Source organism: Artibeus jamaicensis, unplaced genomic scaffold (assembly GCF_021234435.1).
Source record: "Artibeus jamaicensis isolate MK-2021 breed Jamaican fruit bat unplaced genomic scaffold, CSHL_Jam_final contig_1539, whole genome shotgun sequence".
NCBI lineage: Eukaryota > Metazoa > Chordata > Mammalia > Chiroptera > Phyllostomidae > Artibeus > Artibeus jamaicensis.
In genome coordinates this window covers 1,153,201-1,171,927 of record NW_026521299.1, presented here as the reverse complement: position 1 = coordinate 1,171,927, position 18,727 = coordinate 1,153,201, and the positions used below count along the sequence as shown (strand labels likewise).

The window sequence follows — 18,727 nt, the reverse complement described above, 5'->3', positions numbered from 1 at the left end:
TTTGACAGTGTCTAGAACTGAAATGAACTCAGGTTAGACAATGTTCTTCTCTTCAAAATGAAATTCCTCTAAATGTTTTATTATGTGATTGCTTTATTAAAAATCTGAAAACACAGATAAAAAATGTTTAAAAATCCATTATTCCCCACACTCAAGATAGTGACATTAACAACTGTCAATGTTAATACTGTGGAGTATATCCTTCCAGATGTGTTTTGCACTCATTTGTCCATCTTTCTGGAGATGTTATCCATCTATGTGAATAACAGTTAACACTACTTTTTGTCATATTTATCATTCAAGAAAATATTGTAGGAGTCCCAGCCAAGATGGAGGTGTAGGTAGAAATGCTTTGCTTCCTCGCATGCCCAAAAGGATAACAATCAATTTAAAAACAATAAACAACCAGAACTGCCAGAATATCAAGCTATATGGAACTCTGACAACCAAGGAGTTAAAGGGCCCAAATAAAAGAACATATCAAAATTCCAGAAAAAGAGTTAAGCGATTAGGAGATAGCCAATCTCTCAGACACAGAGCTTAAAACACTGGTAACTAGGATGCTCACAGAATTGTTTAAGTATGGCTACAAAATAAAGCAAGAAATGAAAACTATACAAAGTGAAATAAATAAAAATATACAGGGAACCAACAGTGAAGGGAACGAAACCAGGACCCTATATCAATGATTTTGATCAAAAGGAAGAAATAAACATCCAACCAGAACAGAAAGAAGAAAGTGAGTTCAAAAAAATGAGGAGAGGCTTAGGAACCTCTGGGACAACTTTAAGCACTCCAACATCCGATTCATAGGGCTGCCAGAAGGAGAAGAGGAAGAACAAGAAATTAAAAACTTATTTGAACAAATAATGAAGGAAAACTTCCCCAATCTGGTACAGGAAATAGGCTTCCAGGAAGTCCAGAGAGTCCCAAAGAAATTGGACCCAAGGAGGAACACACCAAGACACATCATAAGTAAATTACCCAAGATTTAAAATGAGGAGAGAATCTTAAAAGCATTAAGAGTAAAGAAGACAGTTACCTACAGAGGAGTGCATATAAGACCATCAGCTGATTACTCCAAAGAAACCTTACAGGCAAGAAAAGGCTGGAAAGAAGTACTTGAAGTCATGAAAAGCAAGGATCTACATTCAAGATTACCCTATCCAGCAAAGCTACCATTTAGAATGGAAGGGCAGATAAAGTGCTTCTCAGATAAGGTCAAGTTAAAGGAGTTCATCATCACCAAGCCCTCATATGAAATGTTAAAGGGACTTATCTATATAAGTAGTATAATGACAACAAACTCACAACTATCAACATTACCTTTTTTAAAAAAGCAAACAACTAGAACAGGAACAGAATTACAGAAATGGAGATCACATGAAGGATTATTAGTGGGGTTGGGGAGGTGGACAATGTGGGGGAAAGGTACAGGGAATAAGAAGCATAATTGGTAGGCATAAAATAGACAGGGATAGTTTAAAAATAGTACAGGAAATGTAGAAGCCAAAGAATTTATATGTACAAGACATGGACATGAACTAAGGGGAGGGGGGATGCTGGAGGAGGGGTGCAGGGCAGAGGGGGGATAAAGAGGAGGAAAAAATTGGGACAACTGTAATAGCATAATCAATAAAATATACTTAAAAAGAAAAAAAGAATATATTGGAAACATTTTTCTGTATTAGCAGAAATCACAGATCAATCAAATAAAATAAATTTGATTTATTTAAGTATAAAAAATTAGTAATAATAATTGTTAGTATTTCTAAGCTTATGTTATATAAGTAAGTTTATACAGTATACTAATTTTATTTTATTTATTTGTTCTTAGAGACGGGGGGACAGAGGAAGAAAGAGAGGGAGAGAAACAGCAATGTTTGAGAGAAACATTGATCGGTTGCCTGTTACATACCCCCAACTGGGGATCTGGTCTGCAACCCAGGCATACGCCCTGACCAGGAGTTAAATTGGTGGCCTTTTGGTTTGTGGGATGATGCCCAACCCACCTAGCCACACCAGTCAGAGCTACAGTATACTAATTTTAGATGCTACTTTTTTACTTAACATAGTATAGACAAGTTTTAAGATAAAAATTCTTCAAATGCAACCTTAATGTCAAAACTTTGGGAAATAGAGAAAAATGAAAAATAGAAATCTACTGCAATTTTTCTGTGGGATATAACCAATTGTGTAGTTTGTTATATTTCCAGCTTTTTACTTTGCTTATTTTCATGAGTTAATACCTATATTTTTATTTATTTACTTAAATTATATTTTGATTATGCTACTATAGTTGTCCCAATATTCCCCCCATATCCCTTACTCACTCAAGGAATCTCCACACCATTGTTCATGTCCATGGGTCATGCATGTAAGTTCTTTGGCTACTCCATTTCCTATACTGTACTTTACATCCCCAAGGCTATTCTGTAACTGCCAATTTGTACTTCTTGATCCCCTTACCTCTTCACCCATTCCCCGAGACACCCCTTCCATCTGGTAACCACCAAAAAGATCTCTGTATCCATGATTCTCTTTCTTCTTCTTGTTTGCTTAGTTTGTCTTTCAGATTCAATTGTTGACAGATATGTATTTATTGCCATTTTATTGTTCATAGTTTTGATCTTTTTCTTAGATAAGTCCCTTTAACATTTTACATAATAATGGTTTGGGGATAAGCTCCTTTAGTTTTTTTCTAGTCTGTAAAGCTCTTTATCTGCCCTCCAATTCTAAATGATATATCTTTGCTGGGTAAAGCAATCTGAGCTGTTAAGTCCCTGCTTTTGAACACTGAATATTTCTTGCCAATCTTTTCCAGCCTACAAACTTTAAGAAAGCAGCTGACAGTCTTATGGGAATTCCCCTGTACGTAACTAACTGCTTTTTGCTCCTGCTTTTAAAATTCTTTGTTCTTACAATTGGGCCATGTTTCTTCGTCTCCTTGTTTTGGCAGCCTCCCTGCATGTCCTTCTATGTATTAGGTAGAGCTGCTATGACTCCCTGTTTTGGTAGTACGGCCTATGTAGTAGATGTCCTGTAGGGTCCAGTGGCACAGCATTCCCTATTACCCCAGCTGGAACTTGAGGTATACCCTTTGTGTGGGCTGAGTACACCTCTTGTAGCTGAGCCTTGATTGGCAGGTCAGTGGGAGAGATTTACCCAGGCCAGTCATCTGCAAGGACTAGCTGTGACCACTAACCACCAGCCTATGCCCTCTGTGTAGGATCAGCTTTGCAGAGACAGGGTGGTGGTACTCTGATGTGGTCTGTACCTGTCCACTGGGTGAGCAGGTGCTGGTACTTCCTGGGTGCAGACCAAGTTCAACCCCTACCTGTGTTTTTCCTGGTGCCACCCTGCATGATTTATAAAGCAGTCTGAAATAGCTGCTACTTTTGCTGGGTTTGGAGATTCCCAGGCCAAGCCAAGCTGTGAATCTAGGCTGGTTGCTGCTAGAGCCCAGGGCCACTTAGCAAGAGGTATGGGGGCTGGGGGCTGGGGGCTGACTGAGGCTGGGTATTGCTTGTTTGGTAGGATTCAGGAAGTTGTTTAGCATGAACTGAGACCAGCCATTCATATGGAAAAGCAGCTTGGGTGGGCCACTAAGTTGTGTGGAATAGAATCTCAGGGGATCTCCTGGTTTGGACAAATAGTTTTAGCCAGGTTGATGGAATCTCATCTGTGGCTCCAGTCTTTCTGTTTTGTGACTCTGTGGGGAGAAGGTTCAGAAAAGGGACAATGGCCTCTGCCTACCTGTCTGGGAGAAAGCTGTCACCCAGGTCTCTCCTAGATGTGCCAGATAATTCAGCTCTTCCTTGTATGCCAATGGTGCTTTCAAATTGCAACCCCAGTGCTGGTGCTCAGACGGAGTAGGTCTGAGTAGGTCCACGTGAGTTTTTTTTTAAACAGGAACTGCCTGGGACTTGAAGTTTTTTCCACCAACCCAATCCCTACTAATTTTCACAGTCAGAAGTTATGGGGGCTTATCTTCCTGGCACTGAAACCCTTGGCTGGGGGCCTAGTGTGGGGCTTGGACTCCTTGCTCCCAATATGTCCGCCCCAAATTTTTATCTACCACATATGGATTGGGACCAGCCCATTCCACATCTCTACCCCTCCTACCAATTGGGTTGGACATGGTTTCTTTAATTCTGTAGTTGTCAGACTTCCATTCACCTCAATTTTTAATAGTTCCAAGTGATGGTTGTTCTATATTTTAGTTGTAATTTTGATGTGGTTGTGCAAGGAGGTGAGCTGTGTTTACCTATGTCTTCATCTCAACTGGAAGTAGACCATACCTGTATTTTGAAAAATATAGTTTTGTTACTGAACTGCAAATGGGGTCCTGCTCCCTACCATCACTCCCTAGGCAAAATTCCATATGCAAAGGTTTGGTGATAAAGGAAAGGCATATTCAAATATGTCACAATTTTGGAATGACAACTTTCCTCATGCATTAGTCACTTAAACCTATCAGTTAAGTTGAAAATCTTTAACTCCTTAGTTACAGCTTTCATCACTTAAACCTATCAATTAAGGTTAAACTCTTTTTAACTACTATTCCCCCCATTAACTTTTAATTATCTTATTTCTACAGGGTTAGTTTACAAACTAAAATAAGATACAACATCTACAACATTTTGGATAATGGCAGGCTTCTGCCTCAGAACTGGTCTCCTCTAGAAGATTCAAGAATAAATCTGCCATACTCTGCCAGGTCAGCCTGATTCTAGGCTGTGCCTCAAGTTTCTTCCCATCCAAGAGACTGTCCATTGGAGAATGCAGGGAGCTGCAGTACAATCATCCAGGCATCCTTGGGGAAGAAGAGAGAGAGCCAGTGGTGTGAGCCAGCCTGAGAGCCCAAGAACCCTTCTTTTATTTGAAATCTCGTAGTTAATAGTTCTATTCACACTGGAGGCTTTCAGCTTCTCAGCCAATCCTGTCCTAGACTGTTTATCTTTGCTTCGGGCAACGCCCTGCTACTCTTCCTACTCTTCCCTGGTGATCTGATCAGATCTCTCTGTAACGGTTTTAATGCAGCTTTTATTTTATTTTATTTTTAAAAAATTTTTTTATTGATTATGCTCTTACAGTTGTTCTATTCCCCCCGTTCATTCCCCTCCACCCTACACCCCCGTCCCCACCATTACCCCCCCTTTAGTTTATGACCATGTGTCTCAAGTCCTTTAGATTCTATATTTCCCATGCTATTCTTGCCCCCCCCATCTATTTTCTATCAACTGTCTATGCTACTTATTTTCTGTACCTTCTCCCCCAATCTCCTCCTCCCACTCCCCTGTTGCTAACCCTCCTTGAGATCTTCATTTCTATGTTTCCACTCCTAATCTAGCTGTCCTTTTAGTTTGCTTTTGTTTTAGGTGTGGTTGTTAATAACTGTGAGTTTGTTGTCCTTTCACTGTTCATGTTTCTTTAACTTCTTTTTCTTAGACAAGTCCCTTTAACATTTCATATAATAAGGGCTTGGTGATGATGAACTCCTTGAATTTAATCTTATCTGAGAAGCACTTTATCTGTCCTTCCATTCTAAATGAAAGTTTTGCTGGATAGAGCAATCTTGGTTGTAGGTCTTTGGATTTCATGACTTGGAATACCTCTTTCCAGCCCCTTCTTGCCTGTAAGGTCTCTTTTGAGAAATCAGCTGACAGTCTGATGGGGACTCCTTTGTAGGTGACTGTCCCCTTTTCTCTTGCTGCTTCTAGGATTCTCTCCTTCATTTTAATCTTGGCTAATGTAATGATGATGTGCCTTGGTGTGTTCCTTCTTGGGTCCAACTTCTTTGGGACTCTCTGAGCTTCTTGGATTTCCTGGAAGTCTATTTCCTTTGCCAGATTGGGGAAATTCTCCTTTATTATTTTTTCCAATAAGTTTTCCACTGGTGGCTGCGCCTTTCCCCCTTCTGGTACCCCTATAGTTCAGATGTTGGAGCGTTAAAGATGTCCTGGAGGTTCCTAAGACTCTCCTCATTTCTTTGAATTCTTGCTTCTTGACTCTTTTCTGTTTGGCCATTATTTGCTTTCTTCTGGTCCACTCCATTGATTTGAGTCCCAGTTTCCTTTTCATTGCTATTGGTGCCCTGTGCAATTCCATTCATTTCAATTAGTTTCGCCTTCATATGTTTGTCTAATTTGTGGGTATAATCAACCAGTTCTGTGAGGATCCTGATCACCAGTGTTTTAAACTGTGCATCTGAAAGTTTTGCTATTTCTTCATCGCTTAGATCTATGGGCTCTGGAGCTTTGAGATCTTCCTGCACCATTTTTGGTCTGTTCCTGCCCTTTAAGTGTGATAAGCGGCGCCTTGGACTCCCAGGTCGCTGGGTTGTGATGCTGTACGTGGGAGCGTGGTCGGAGCGGGGAAATGGTGGCGCCCTCCACTGCCGCTCGCCGCGGGACTTGCCACCCGGTCCAACCGCCCACTCCCTCGCCTGTCCACCTGTGCACAAATGCGCGACCACAGTCAACATGCAGCACTGCTCCTCCGCTGTCTCCCCCGAGGTCGCTCGCCTGGTCGCTCCCGGTCGTTCACTAGGTCCAACCCTGAGCCTGGATTCCGAGCGTCTGGATTCCGGGCGCCTGAGTCCGTCTGGCCGAGTCCTCCTGTGCAACCCCGCTTCACCAGCCGCTGGTTTCGCCCCTTACCGGTCAGGCTGAAGAATTTGTTGTTAACGGACTTCCAAAAAGTTCAATTTTCCGTGTTCTGACTGTGTTTTCTGTTGCTAATATTTAGTTGTCTCTAAACTTGGTTGTGTGAGAAGGCACAGCACATCTACCTATGCCTCCATCTTGGCGGAAGTCCTTAATGCAGCTTTTAAAAACTGCTGTTGAATAAAGATTTGTTGTATAATTAAATAATCCCCAAAAATGTGTTTATAAAATAGCTACATAATAGCCTACCTTACCAACAGAAATTTTAAAGTTTTACTTTAAAATATTATCTTTTTAATGACTACCAAGAAAATATATGCACATTGTAAAAATTCAAGCAATACAGATTTAATATTAAAGGTCAACATTTCATATAAACTGGGTTACCAGATTTAGCAAATAAAAATACAGAACACCCAGTTAGTTTGTTACATACTTATATTTTTAAAAAATTGCTGTCTACCTGAAATTCAACTCTATCTTCATATCCTGTATTTCACCTGGCAACTCTACCATAATTCAATCTCCTTAACCATGAGTATATATTCCCCAGTCACATCACTATGCATCTATTCCACGATATGCATAAACATACAAGCTCACATATGCTTTTAAACAAATACAAATGAGATTATGGTATAAATACTGTTTAACAGCTTGCTTTTTTTCTAGGTCAGTTTTTGATATCTTTTCATGTTAGTTCATATATATGTGTATTGTTAAAATTTTTTTAATTGATTCTGAGAAAGACAGAGATATATCAGTTTGTTGTTCCACTGTGTTATGTACTCATTGATTGATTCTTCTATGTACCCTGACCAGGGATCAAACCTGCAACCTTAAGTGTACGTGGAAGACACTAACGAACTAAGCAGAGCTACCCAGTCAGGGTATCTATGTCATTTTTTAAATGGCTGTGTAATATCGCAAAGCAGCAATTTTCAACCTTTTGCATCTCACAGCACACATGAATTAATTACTAAAATTCTGTAGCACACAAAAATATATTTTTTCCTGATCTGACCCCAAAAATAGGTATAATTTTTATTCATTCACACTGAACACCTATTGTGTTGGCTGTTGTCATATTTTATTTGACAATCTAAGGGGAAAAAGTCAGTGCCCCTGACTAAATAGATAGGTATTCCATTTTTTAAAAATTCTTGCAGCGCACTAGTTGAAAATCGCTGCTCTAGAGTATAAGCGTAGTATGATCTACTTAAAGCCTTACTGATGGCCATTTAGATTGTTTCCAATTTCCTAGCATTTCAAATAATTCTTACTGATTATCCTTCTAAATTCATCTTTGGCCATCTTTTTTAGTTTATCTGTATGATATTTAAGATACAGGGTGTATATTTAAAATTTTGATAGACACTGCCAAGATGTCCTCCAAAGAGGTTTTTACCTATAATTCTACCGCTATTGCATGAAATTGCCCTATTCTTCACACTTATAGAACATTGACTAGGATCAATCTTTGTCAGATGAATAAAAAGTTATTACACTGTTTTAATTTTAATTTGTTAATCAGTCATGACATACAAAGCATTTTCATACATTTATAGGCCATTTATATTTTTCTTTTGTCAACTGACCATTCATCTCCATTGCAAATTTTTTCTTTAGACTGTTTTTTCCTTATTGATCCTAATAGATATTTATTTAATTTTTTTCTTGTTACTAATTGTAGAGAGAGGGGAAGGGAGAGAGAAAGAGAAGGAGAGAAACATCAATGTGAGAGAGGAACATGGATCTGTTGCATCCTTCACATGCTGCTACTGGGGATCTAGTAGCAGCGTGTGAAGGATGCTAGGGACCTGAAACCCAGCCATGTGCCCTAACCAGGAATCTAACCTGCAACACTTCAGTCTGCAGGACAATGCTCAATCAACTGAGCCACACTGACCAGGGCTAGGCTTTTATTTATTAAATCAAGAGGAAACAGTCGGTCCTATTATAATTATTGTCCTCATATTAGCTTTCTTTTGACTTTGCTCATAGTGTTTTTGTATTTTATTTATTTATTTTTAGAGAGAGAGGAAGGGAGGGAGAAAAAGAGGAAGAGAAACATCATGTGAAAGAGAAACACCAATTAGTTGCCTCCTGTATGCACTCCAGCGACCCAAATGGACACCAAACCTGCAACCCTGACTGGGAATCAAGTGGACAACTTTTTGCTTTGCAGGTCAATGCCCAACTGAGCCACACCAATCAGGGGTTACAGTTAATTTTTTAATTGTTGCAGCAAATAAGTTTAAAATTTTTTATGTAGGCAAACTATCAGTCTGATTTCATGATTAGAAACCATCTCTTCTATCTAAGGCTATTAAAATATTCATTCAGGTTTCTTTCTAGTTCTTTACTTCTTTGGTCATAGATTCACATAATATTATATTGGTGAAAATAGCAGAGTAAGAATTTTGTCCATCCCTCCCCACTTTTTCAATTTTTATTTTGCAACAGTTTCCTTATTGATGAACATTTGGGCTAATTTCAACTTTTCACTGTTATATGTATTATAATACTTCTATGAAAAGCTCATTTATAAGCCTAAGATTTGGGGGCTACAATATATGAGTATTTGTAAGGTTTTTTCATACCAATTCACCTAAATTCACATTTACTCACCTTTAGGAAAAATTATATGAATTTATATCCCCAGAAGCAGTAGTGTTTGAAAATACCTGTTTTTCCCACACTCTTACCAAGAAAAGCTATTATAAATCTTTAAAGCTTTGTCAACATGATTAGGCAAAAGTAATACTTATTGTTGTTTTAATCCATTTGTTTAACTATGAATGACATTTTAATATGTATACTGGCCATTCGTATTTCTTCTTTAGTGAATTACCTGTTTACATTCTTATTATCTGTATACTGCAGGGGTTTCCATTATTTTATAAGTATATTTAATTGATTATGCTACCACAGCTGCCCTATTTTTTTCTCCCCTTTATCTCCCTCTGCCCTGTACCCCCCTCCCTCCAGTATTCCTCTCCTTTTAGTTCATGTCCATGGGTTGTACATAAGTTCTTTGACTTTTCCATTTCCTGTACTATTCTTAACCTCCCCCTATTTTCCACCTGCCAATTATGCTTCTTATTCCCTGTACCTTTTCCCCCATTCTCCCTGATCCTCCCCCCTCCCTGCAGACAGCGCTGCATGTGATCTTTATTTCTGTGATTCTGTTCCTGTTCTAGTTTAGTTTGTTTTTGTTTTTTAGGTTGTTGTTGGTAGTTGTGTTTATTGTCATTTTACTGTTTATATTATCTTCCTTTCTTAGATAAGTCCCTTTAACATTTCATATAATAAGGATTTGATGATGATGAACACCTTTAACTTGACCGTATCTGAGATGCACTTTATCTGCCCTTCCTAAATGATAGCTTTACTGGATAAAGTCAACTTGGATGTAGGTCCTCGCCTTTCATGACTTTGAATACTTCTTTCCAGCCTCTTCTTCCCTGCAAGGTTTCTTTAGAGAAATCAACTACTAGTCCTATGGGAACTCCTTTGTAGGTAACCGTCTCCTTTATCTCAATGCTTTTAAGACACCTTATCTTTAATCTTGGGTAATTTATTTATGATGTGTCTAGTGTGTTCCCCCTTGGATACAACTTCTTTGGGACTATTTGAGCTTCCTGGACTTGCATATCTATTTCCTTCTCCAGATTGAGGTTTTTCTTCATTATTTGTTCAAATAAGTTTTCAATTTCTTGCTCTTCCTCTTTTCTTTCTGGTATCCCTGTTTCAGATGTTGGAGTGCTTAAAGTTGTCCCAGAGGTTCCTAAGCCTCTCCTCTTTTTTTAATTATTTTTTCATTCTGTTCCAGTTAAATGTTTATTTCTTCCTTCTGTTTGAAATAATTGATATGAGTCCTGGTTTCCTTCCCTTCACTGTTGGTTCCCTGTATATTTTTATTTATTTCACTTTGTATAGCCTTCACTTCTTCATTTTGTGGCCATACTCAATCATTTCTGTGAGCATCATGATTACCAGTGTTTTGAACTCTGCATCTGAGAGGTTGGCTAGCTCCTCATCACTTATTGATCTGTTCTTTCATTTGGGCTATTTTTCTGTGTCTTAGCACACCTACATTGTAAGGGGTGGAGACTTAGGTCTATTTGCCAGGGCATGGCAACCTACTTCATAGTAGGGAACTGCATAGTGGGGAAGCAGTCAGAGAGGGAACAGTGCCACTTCCTCAGTTCTTACCCTGCTTTTAGTCACTTTCTCCACTACCCACAAGCAAACTGGGCCCTACTGGTGCTCATTCCTGGGTGGGTCAGTGGTGTACGTTCTAGCACCCTATGGATCTCCCCAGTGGATTCTGCTATGAGACTGGGAGTTTCTCCCATCATCACAACCCCCACAAGTTTATACAGCCAGAGATTTTGAGGCTTTCTTTCCCTATGCAGGAACCCTGGGTTGCTTGGTCTATCTCAATCCACAGTTGTTCCTCCTGATTTATCCATACACGAATGAGGGACTGCCCAGTCACCAGCTGCCACCTCATCCATCAGATCTGCCAGTCACAGTCTTGCCATGTGTCCTCTCTGCCCCAGCTGCCCATTTCTGCTGCTTCTACCAGTCTGGCTGGATATTTTTTAACTCCTTGGTTGTCAGAGTTCCATACAGTTCGATTTTCTGGAAGTTTTGGCAGTTTATTGTTATTGTTAAATTGGTTGTTGTCCTTCTTTTGGTTGTGCAAGGAAGCAAAGGGTATCTATTTACACCTGCATCTTGGATGTAAGTTTGGTTTCCATGATTTTTAAGAGTAGTATGTTCATCCCTATCTACTACAAATGAAGTATTTACTTTATTTTATTCTAAATTTATTTGCTCTTGTTTTATGATTTGATTTATTCTTTGACTTCATCCAGGAGATAACGTAGTTTGAATTGAACCTGGAGAATCTCATGGAATCTAAGGGAAGCTGGCCAACCAGGACTCAGTGTGACAGGCACCTCTCTTTTCCACGCCTTCAGGTCTCACATCTTTGGTTTTCTCTTGCTTCAAGGCGATATCTTCTTCTTATGGGTGCCCAAAGAAGGTGATGGTCTCTTTTCTTTCTATAACTCACATCAAGTAAACAGCCTATGTCTACTCCACCCACTCAAATGAGTCCCAATTTCAAATTCCTGAAAAAAGATAATCTGATTGGCTCATCTTAGGCCAGGGATCACTCTCTTGTTCAGTCAATGGGGGTTAAAGGACAGAGTTATGTGGTGCAGATATGACTGCTGGTGGCTACTTAGAGGGTTGTTAATGGTTTGCTGACAAAGGAGATTATCACATTTTGAATGTCCTCCCCAAAAGTTTCACTGTAAGTTATTATATTTTCATACAATATACCCCAATATCTATTTGGACTCTTTTCTGTTCTATGAATCTGTTTTGCTGTAGCATAATCTTGGAACTACCTGGCCTTGGCCATTCTGAATCTTAAGAATTTGGAGATCTGGAAACAATCAGTCTACGCTTCCCTGATGAGATGAATCACTCTTCTGCTAGACAGTCAACTTCTGAATGATAAAATGGCTTAGTTCCCTTAAGAAACCCTGACACTGACCTGGTCCTGAGATCTGGAATTAGTTTAAATTTCTTACATAAGATCACTAGCCTAAGAAATCCAGAAAGAAACAGGCTGGTCTTGGGCATATACCAGCAGTGATATATCCAAGTATAACCCCTGACATAGTTCTGAGATGGTAGCTAGAAGGTCTTTTAGAATACTGTTTTCGGTTTTCCTTTTTTAGACTGGTGTTCAGCAATTTGTCCCTTTGTCTCTCAACCAGTCCTTCTCTAGGACCTCTTCCTAACAAAATAAAACAAAGCTATGAGGGCAGATATGTAGGTGTTCATAACTTCCGGACTTAAATGAAAATCCCCATTTCTGGGAGTCTTCTGATTGGGTAACAGCTCATTTTCTCCATTTCATATCCTATCCCCACAAGAGAACCATTGCATGAGGATGGATGTGGTTCTTTTTTTATATCTAATGTGTGAGCCACCTTGGTCATTGTTTCTGCATAGTGTTTAGGGATGGGACAGTTCTTTATCATGCATGACTGTCCCAAGAACTGCATCTCTGGTCCTCAGGGAATTAACAGCCAGGGTACCAAACCACTATTATGAGAACCAAAAATGGTCCTGCAAAGTTTCAAAATTCACTTGAGGAGTACTTGTACTCCTTTGAGATAATGCCTATTATAAGCCATTTGGGTCTCTTATTTGCCATGATCTCTTTCCATTATGTGAGCTGTTTATATGTGAGTTAAGACCCTAGTACTTGGCCAAGAGTTTTTAATTTTCTTGGGTCAGTATTCTTTTGCATTTATATATAGAGAAAGAAACATCAATTTGTTGTTCCACTTATTTACCCATATTTTTTGGACCATAAGATGCACCTAGGTTTTAGAGGAGGAAAATAGCAAAAATTTTTTTGAAGCAAAAAATGTGGTACAATATTTAATAACATAAATAACATAATATTTCACCAAGGTAAATGTAAACAGAACTCAACAGCAGCATTAACAACCATTATTCCTCCAAAATTGGGGGGGGTGCATCTTATAGTCCAAAAAATATGGTATGCATTCATTGGTTTATTCTTTTATGTGCCCTGAGCAGGGATCAAACCCACAACCTTGGCTTACTGGAAGATGCTCTAACCAACTGAGTACCCAGCCACTGCCTTTTGGGTTAGCATTCTAACAGAGTTCTTAGGTTCCAATAACATTTTCTTATTTTGGATTCTTGGTCAACACAACTTTAATCCATGGGTGTTGCAAATTAAAACACTTTCTACAAAGTCTATGGTCTAACATGAAATCAATTCTTGGGTCAAAATTCATATTTTATATGTAAGGCCAAATTGAACTAAAAAATATAAAGGGAATTATAGCAGGGTATAGTGGGTAGAGAGCTAGCCTGGAAGTTTGGAGAGCCCTTACTATCTGTGGGATCTTGGGTAAATCAATTCTCTTCTCTTAGTTTCAATTTCTTTTGTAAAATGGGGAGGTTAGATTACAGTCTCAGTTCCTTTCAGCTCTAATATTGTGATTTTAAAAATCTTTCTGTATCCCCATTCCATCACCCATAAGATTGAGACAGTATGTTCTCACCTCTGAGGGAGACTCAACTTTTCTAAATGGTAGTGAAATATTCCAACACTGTGGCCACCTAAAAATTAGGCCCCTGAAATGATCTAAGCTTTCACACAGATTTCAGAGGCCCAAGAACAGTGTGAATGTTTGTAACTACTGTATAATATGAGTAGTTATATTTGTAAGTATTATTATAGCAAGGTGTATTTCCCATAAGATATTCACGTTGGAAGGGGAAAAATCATTAGAGAGAAAAAGGACAGTCCTTTATTAGAAAAGGAGAAAGGACACATATTTAATATTCTTATAGAGGACCAGGAAGTAGACGAGCAGCTGGGGGAAGAGGTAATCCCTGCCTACTTGTATCACTGTCCAACCCTCCAAGAATCTCATAATGTTTTTGGTCACAATGTTAAACTATTTCTTGAGTGCTTCCTATGGAGCAGGCACCGTATTGAGCTCGTATATTCTTACCTTATTTAATCCTAACAATAACACTATCTGTGCAAGTACTATGTTTGCCAATAATTAGGAAAATGAGAATTTGAATCCCAAATGTGTGACCCCAGGCTTAATTTACTCTTACTTTAAATAAGAGTAAAATATTTATCATGCAACAGTAGTTGCAATGAGTATTATATTTTAACGAGTCATTATATTTCACTCTTATTTCATAATGTGATAGAATGATTTCCCTTTTCAAAACCTTCTAGACGCTACCAGTGACTTATTCTAGTTTGGCACGCTGTTGAAAATATACTCCATTAGGAATCTGAAAACTGGTTTCTGGATTTGCTGCTCTGTGTTTTTGGACAAGGCATACAAGCTTTCTGGATCTCACATTCATTATTTGTAAAACAGAGTACTTCTTGAAGGCAGGAGACTATTTCCTACTCATTGTTTCCCCCTTTGAATGTAGCAGAGTGTGTGGTAAATAGTGTTCAAAAGCACTTCCTGAATGAAGGAATGTAAGGGGGTAGACAAGATGGTCCCTATGCTGCCTTTCTCATTCTCTGACCTTGAAAGAGGGCCTTGACCAGGTAGGTGTACCATATATACCACAGGTGGCAAACAAGGCCTGTGGGCTGAATCCAGCCCTCCACCTAGTTTTATCCCACCAGGCACCTTGTTTCTACCCAGTGGCAGCACTGAGCTCTTGCTTAACTGTTAAGGAGCAGTTATATTTATACAGTCTGAAAATTACATTCAGCCCTTTGAAGGAAAGTGCAAGGCTGGTGTGGCCCCTGATGAAAATAAATGTAAACTGCTTTTACTTTTAAAAATAAAAGTAAATAAATTTACTTTCAAGCCCCTGAAAGTAGATTCAGGGGTTTGACATCCCTGAATATACAATAGTGCTTTGCCTTCTATTTTAAAAATAGAACAAGACATGCCAAATTCGCATTAACCTTTATTTTGACAGGGTTGGTCTTGACCAATTATGTATGTTGTCCGTTTGAACTGTCATTAACGTTTTCATCAAGGTCTCCTTTACTTCCCCAGACTAGCTACTACTGTTGAAATACAGAAACCATCGTGATGAACTGTAGTAATCACCACTCAGGGGGGCGGGAAACCAAGGATTTTCAACTAAACCCCTCTGGGAAAGCGGCTCTGTAGACTTACGCAAAGTCCTTCCAGCATGAAGTGGATACTCCTGGCTGGGAGGACTGGGTACCGGCGTACACTTCAGTACTTGACCTTGCCATAGTATCTGCTCTTCCACAGACTTTTGCGGGAGTTTCTTCACCTACAAAATGGTGGAGTTGTCCAACGCTCGGGAACTTCTCCCCGCCAAACCGGGCTTTAACTCCGCCCCTTGAGGATGGAGGCGGGGCGAGACGGAGGTCAAGCCAAGAGTCACCCCCGGCCTCCCGCCGCTGGGCGGTGCCTTTCCTCCTTCCCACTTCCCGCCCCCTCGTTTCACCACGGTGAGGTCATGCGGGAGACGTCACGAGGTTGTGACGCCACTGAGGGGCGGGCCTCTGGGAGAGGAAGGGGCGGGGCCTGGAGCAGGCGACGCTTGCGCAGTGGGCGCGGCGCGGGAGGAGGCGGAGGCGGTGGAGTAGCAAGAGCCGAGGCGGCAGCGGCGGCGGCGGCGGCGGCGTGGGGGGGGAGGGAGGGGGGGAGCGCGCGAGAGAGTGGCTGAGTGAGTTTACCCTTATGAGGCGGTGAGAGGCCCGGGGCCTACTTCAAAGGAGCGGGGTCGCGGCGCTAGTTAGCAGCGGGCCCCCTCCTGGTCCCCGGGCCCGGCGGCGCAGCGGCGGCTCAGTTGTGAGGAGGTGGGGAAGCGGGTGTCCGGCCCTAGACATGGAGGGCATGGACGTGGACCTGGACCCCGAGCTGATGCAGAAGTTCAGCTGTCTGGGCACCACCGACAAGGACGTGCTCATCTCCGAGTTCCAGCGGCTGCTCGGCTTCCAGCTCAACCCGGCTGGCTGCGCCTTCTTCCTGGACATGACCAACTGGTGAGCCGGCCCCGCCGCGCCAGCGTTGGCAGCGGCCTCGGGGCCCCGAGGAGAAGGGAAGGGAAGGGACATCAGAGCCCCGCAGCAGGAAGGGTCGGGCGGACTCTGAGGGGCACCTCTCTTGCCAGGGCGGAGAAGGCATGTGCGGGAGCCCCAGGGACAAGGGAGAAATTGGGGGCTGAGCAGGGCTCGAGAGGACGTACGAGGAATTGTTGGAGGCCACGGAGGGCAGGAGGGGCGGAAGAGAGATCGTGGCGGGGGGAGGGCCCTGAGGTTCTGTGAAGTATTAGTGGCCGTGGAACGTGGGAAGAGAGGAAAAGACCTGAGTCTCGAGGCGTCATAGGGGTAGTAGACTTGGAAGGAAGAGGGCTGTGGTTGTTGGCTAAGAGTAGAAAGCACAGGAAATATGAATTTAGGGAGTGGAAAAAAGCTTCGGGTGTGGAGTTAGGTGCTGAGAAAGATAGGGATGAGGGGAAACTTCGGGAGAGTATTAGATGCTGTGGAGGAATCTGGAGCGCGGGAAAGAAGGTAATTAGGAGCCGAGAGGAACAGATATGTGTGTTCCCTTCCATTCAAGGACTGATAGGGAAAAGGAGAAGAATATTAAGGAGAAGGGCTAATGAGTACGGTTAGAGAGAAGATTTTTTCCGAAGAGTTGTGCCTGGGAGTGGTGGGATCTACTAGTTAATCCGCTGACGGACGACTGGGAGTGTTAGACCTGGGGCAGGGTCTGGGAACAGCCTTAGAGAAGTGAAGGAAAGGAGATTATCTTGGGGAAGGGAACTTTCTGGACAGGCTGGGACCCTCTGCTCAAGAATTCCGGAATGGAGAGGGGCTTATCCGAAAGAAAGCTGGTTGGTATTTGTTTGGGAAAACGGAGAACTTGACTTAGGCTGGGAACCAGGAATTTTTAGCTTGGAGGCTCCTTGGAGAAGGCTGAAATTGGGGCAGAAGACCATGGCACTTAGACTAAAGGAGTATTTCTTGGCTTTGGAGGTAGTACTTGCTGTTTTTGATAAGCAAGGCTTCCTCTTGCTCTTTGAGGTGGGATTGTCGGGTTCATTCCAGGTGAGTGAGAAAGTGGAGACTAATAGACTTCCTTTGAAAAGATTTCAGGTAAAGCAACTCATTTTTCTTTGGTCAAAAGCCATGGGGTGAATGCCCTTTGCTCTCTGTGTTGGGCAGTCCCCTGACATGTGGAATCTTGTTTCTCTTGGCATCACTTGTACAGCTAGCCTCCCCTTTATTCCTTGCCCACTGAATGGCTCAGGCCCTGCCAGAAAAAAAAGGCTGTAAGCCTACTCTTTATCCTATTCCTCATCTAGTCTTACCCAGAATGATGCTCGTTTTACTAATGGCAGCCTTGTAGCCGTGACTGCACCTAAAGTAATATGTGAATTTTTTTCTGTGTGGCATCATTGGTCAGTCCTATTAAGTTGATTGTTATAGGAAGAGTGGGATTGAATTTCTAGGTGTTTAGAAAACTCTTTGAGACATCGAATGCAGGACTTAGGCTTTAGAACTAAAGAAGTATTTGTCAGCAGCACTTGTATCTTTTATGTTCAGGATGATCTCAGGCAGAGACTATAATCTACAATATTTTTCTTAACACCAACCTGTGTTGTTTAAATAGAGTGACAGGGTTATTGAAAACACTAAGAGGTATTATTACACGGGTGAAATTTAGAAAGCTGTCCGAAGAAAGGTTGTTCTCTTGCCTGCCTTCTTTCCCATCCCAGCCCTTTTTCTTCCTTGTTTACACTAGTTCAGCAAAGGAAACTTGGCATATTGTTACTGCCAGTTTGATAGAGGAGGATCATTATTTCTCCCCACCCCCTTGTGAGTTGTACCATTTAAACCCTGCCCTAGTAAGTTTTTAGTTCTTTGGAGTCAGTGTTTGCTAGTACAATTATTGTGGCTACAAAACCAGTGTAATGAATTTTATATGCTTGAGGTGTGTGTGTATGTGTTTAATAGCTAAGATTGTTTTTAGGTGTTATGAAAGATGAGGCCCAGTGTGGATGAGGAAAAAGTAACTTAAAAATTATAGTTGCATTATACATTTTTATTTGAATTTTTATAAAAAAGTATTACGCTCCAAGGTACAAAGTAGCATATATTCTGACAAGATGTTATCTCTGTATGATACAAGGTATGATACATTTCTGAACAAAGGAGTGAGCCATTGAAAAAATATATTCTGGTTTTAAAGCAGTTAGAAGTCAGTAGCTCCTTAAGTGATCACTCAGCTTTAAGCCACATTAACTTGTTTTTTGGTGGTAGAAGCCATGTTTTTTGTTTTCTTTGATTATAAAATGAAAAAAATCATTTATGAACTGAAAGCAGTAAGCTTGTTACTCTTTTCTAATGACAGCAGTTAGCTCCATAATTCAGTATTGTGTTTTGATTCCCATGTTGACCTGGCTAAATTTGACTTGTTAAGACTTTTGTTTTAGACAAATACCCATCATAATTAATA

The 18,727-nt window shown here is 40.9% G+C and overlaps 1 protein-coding gene across 3 annotated transcripts in view; it reads left to right on the top strand.

Moving 5' to 3' along the window:
* The first annotated feature begins 15,897 nt into the window (after nt 1-15,897).
* Nucleotides 15,898-18,727, top strand: part of ILRUN (inflammation and lipid regulator with UBA-like and NBR1-like domains) — a 103,468-nt gene continuing 100,638 nt past the window's right edge. For 2 of the 3 annotated variants that reach the window (XM_053669044.1, XM_053669042.1), the window contains exon 1: nt 15,898-16,248. In XM_053669044.1, the coding sequence (XP_053525019.1) occupies nt 16,091-16,248 (158 nt within the window). In that variant the 5' untranslated portion in view covers nt 15,898-16,090. Of the gene's footprint in view, nt 16,249-16,548; nt 16,777-18,727 lie in introns of those variants that run through there. The other variant, XM_053669043.1, reaches the window with a different exon arrangement.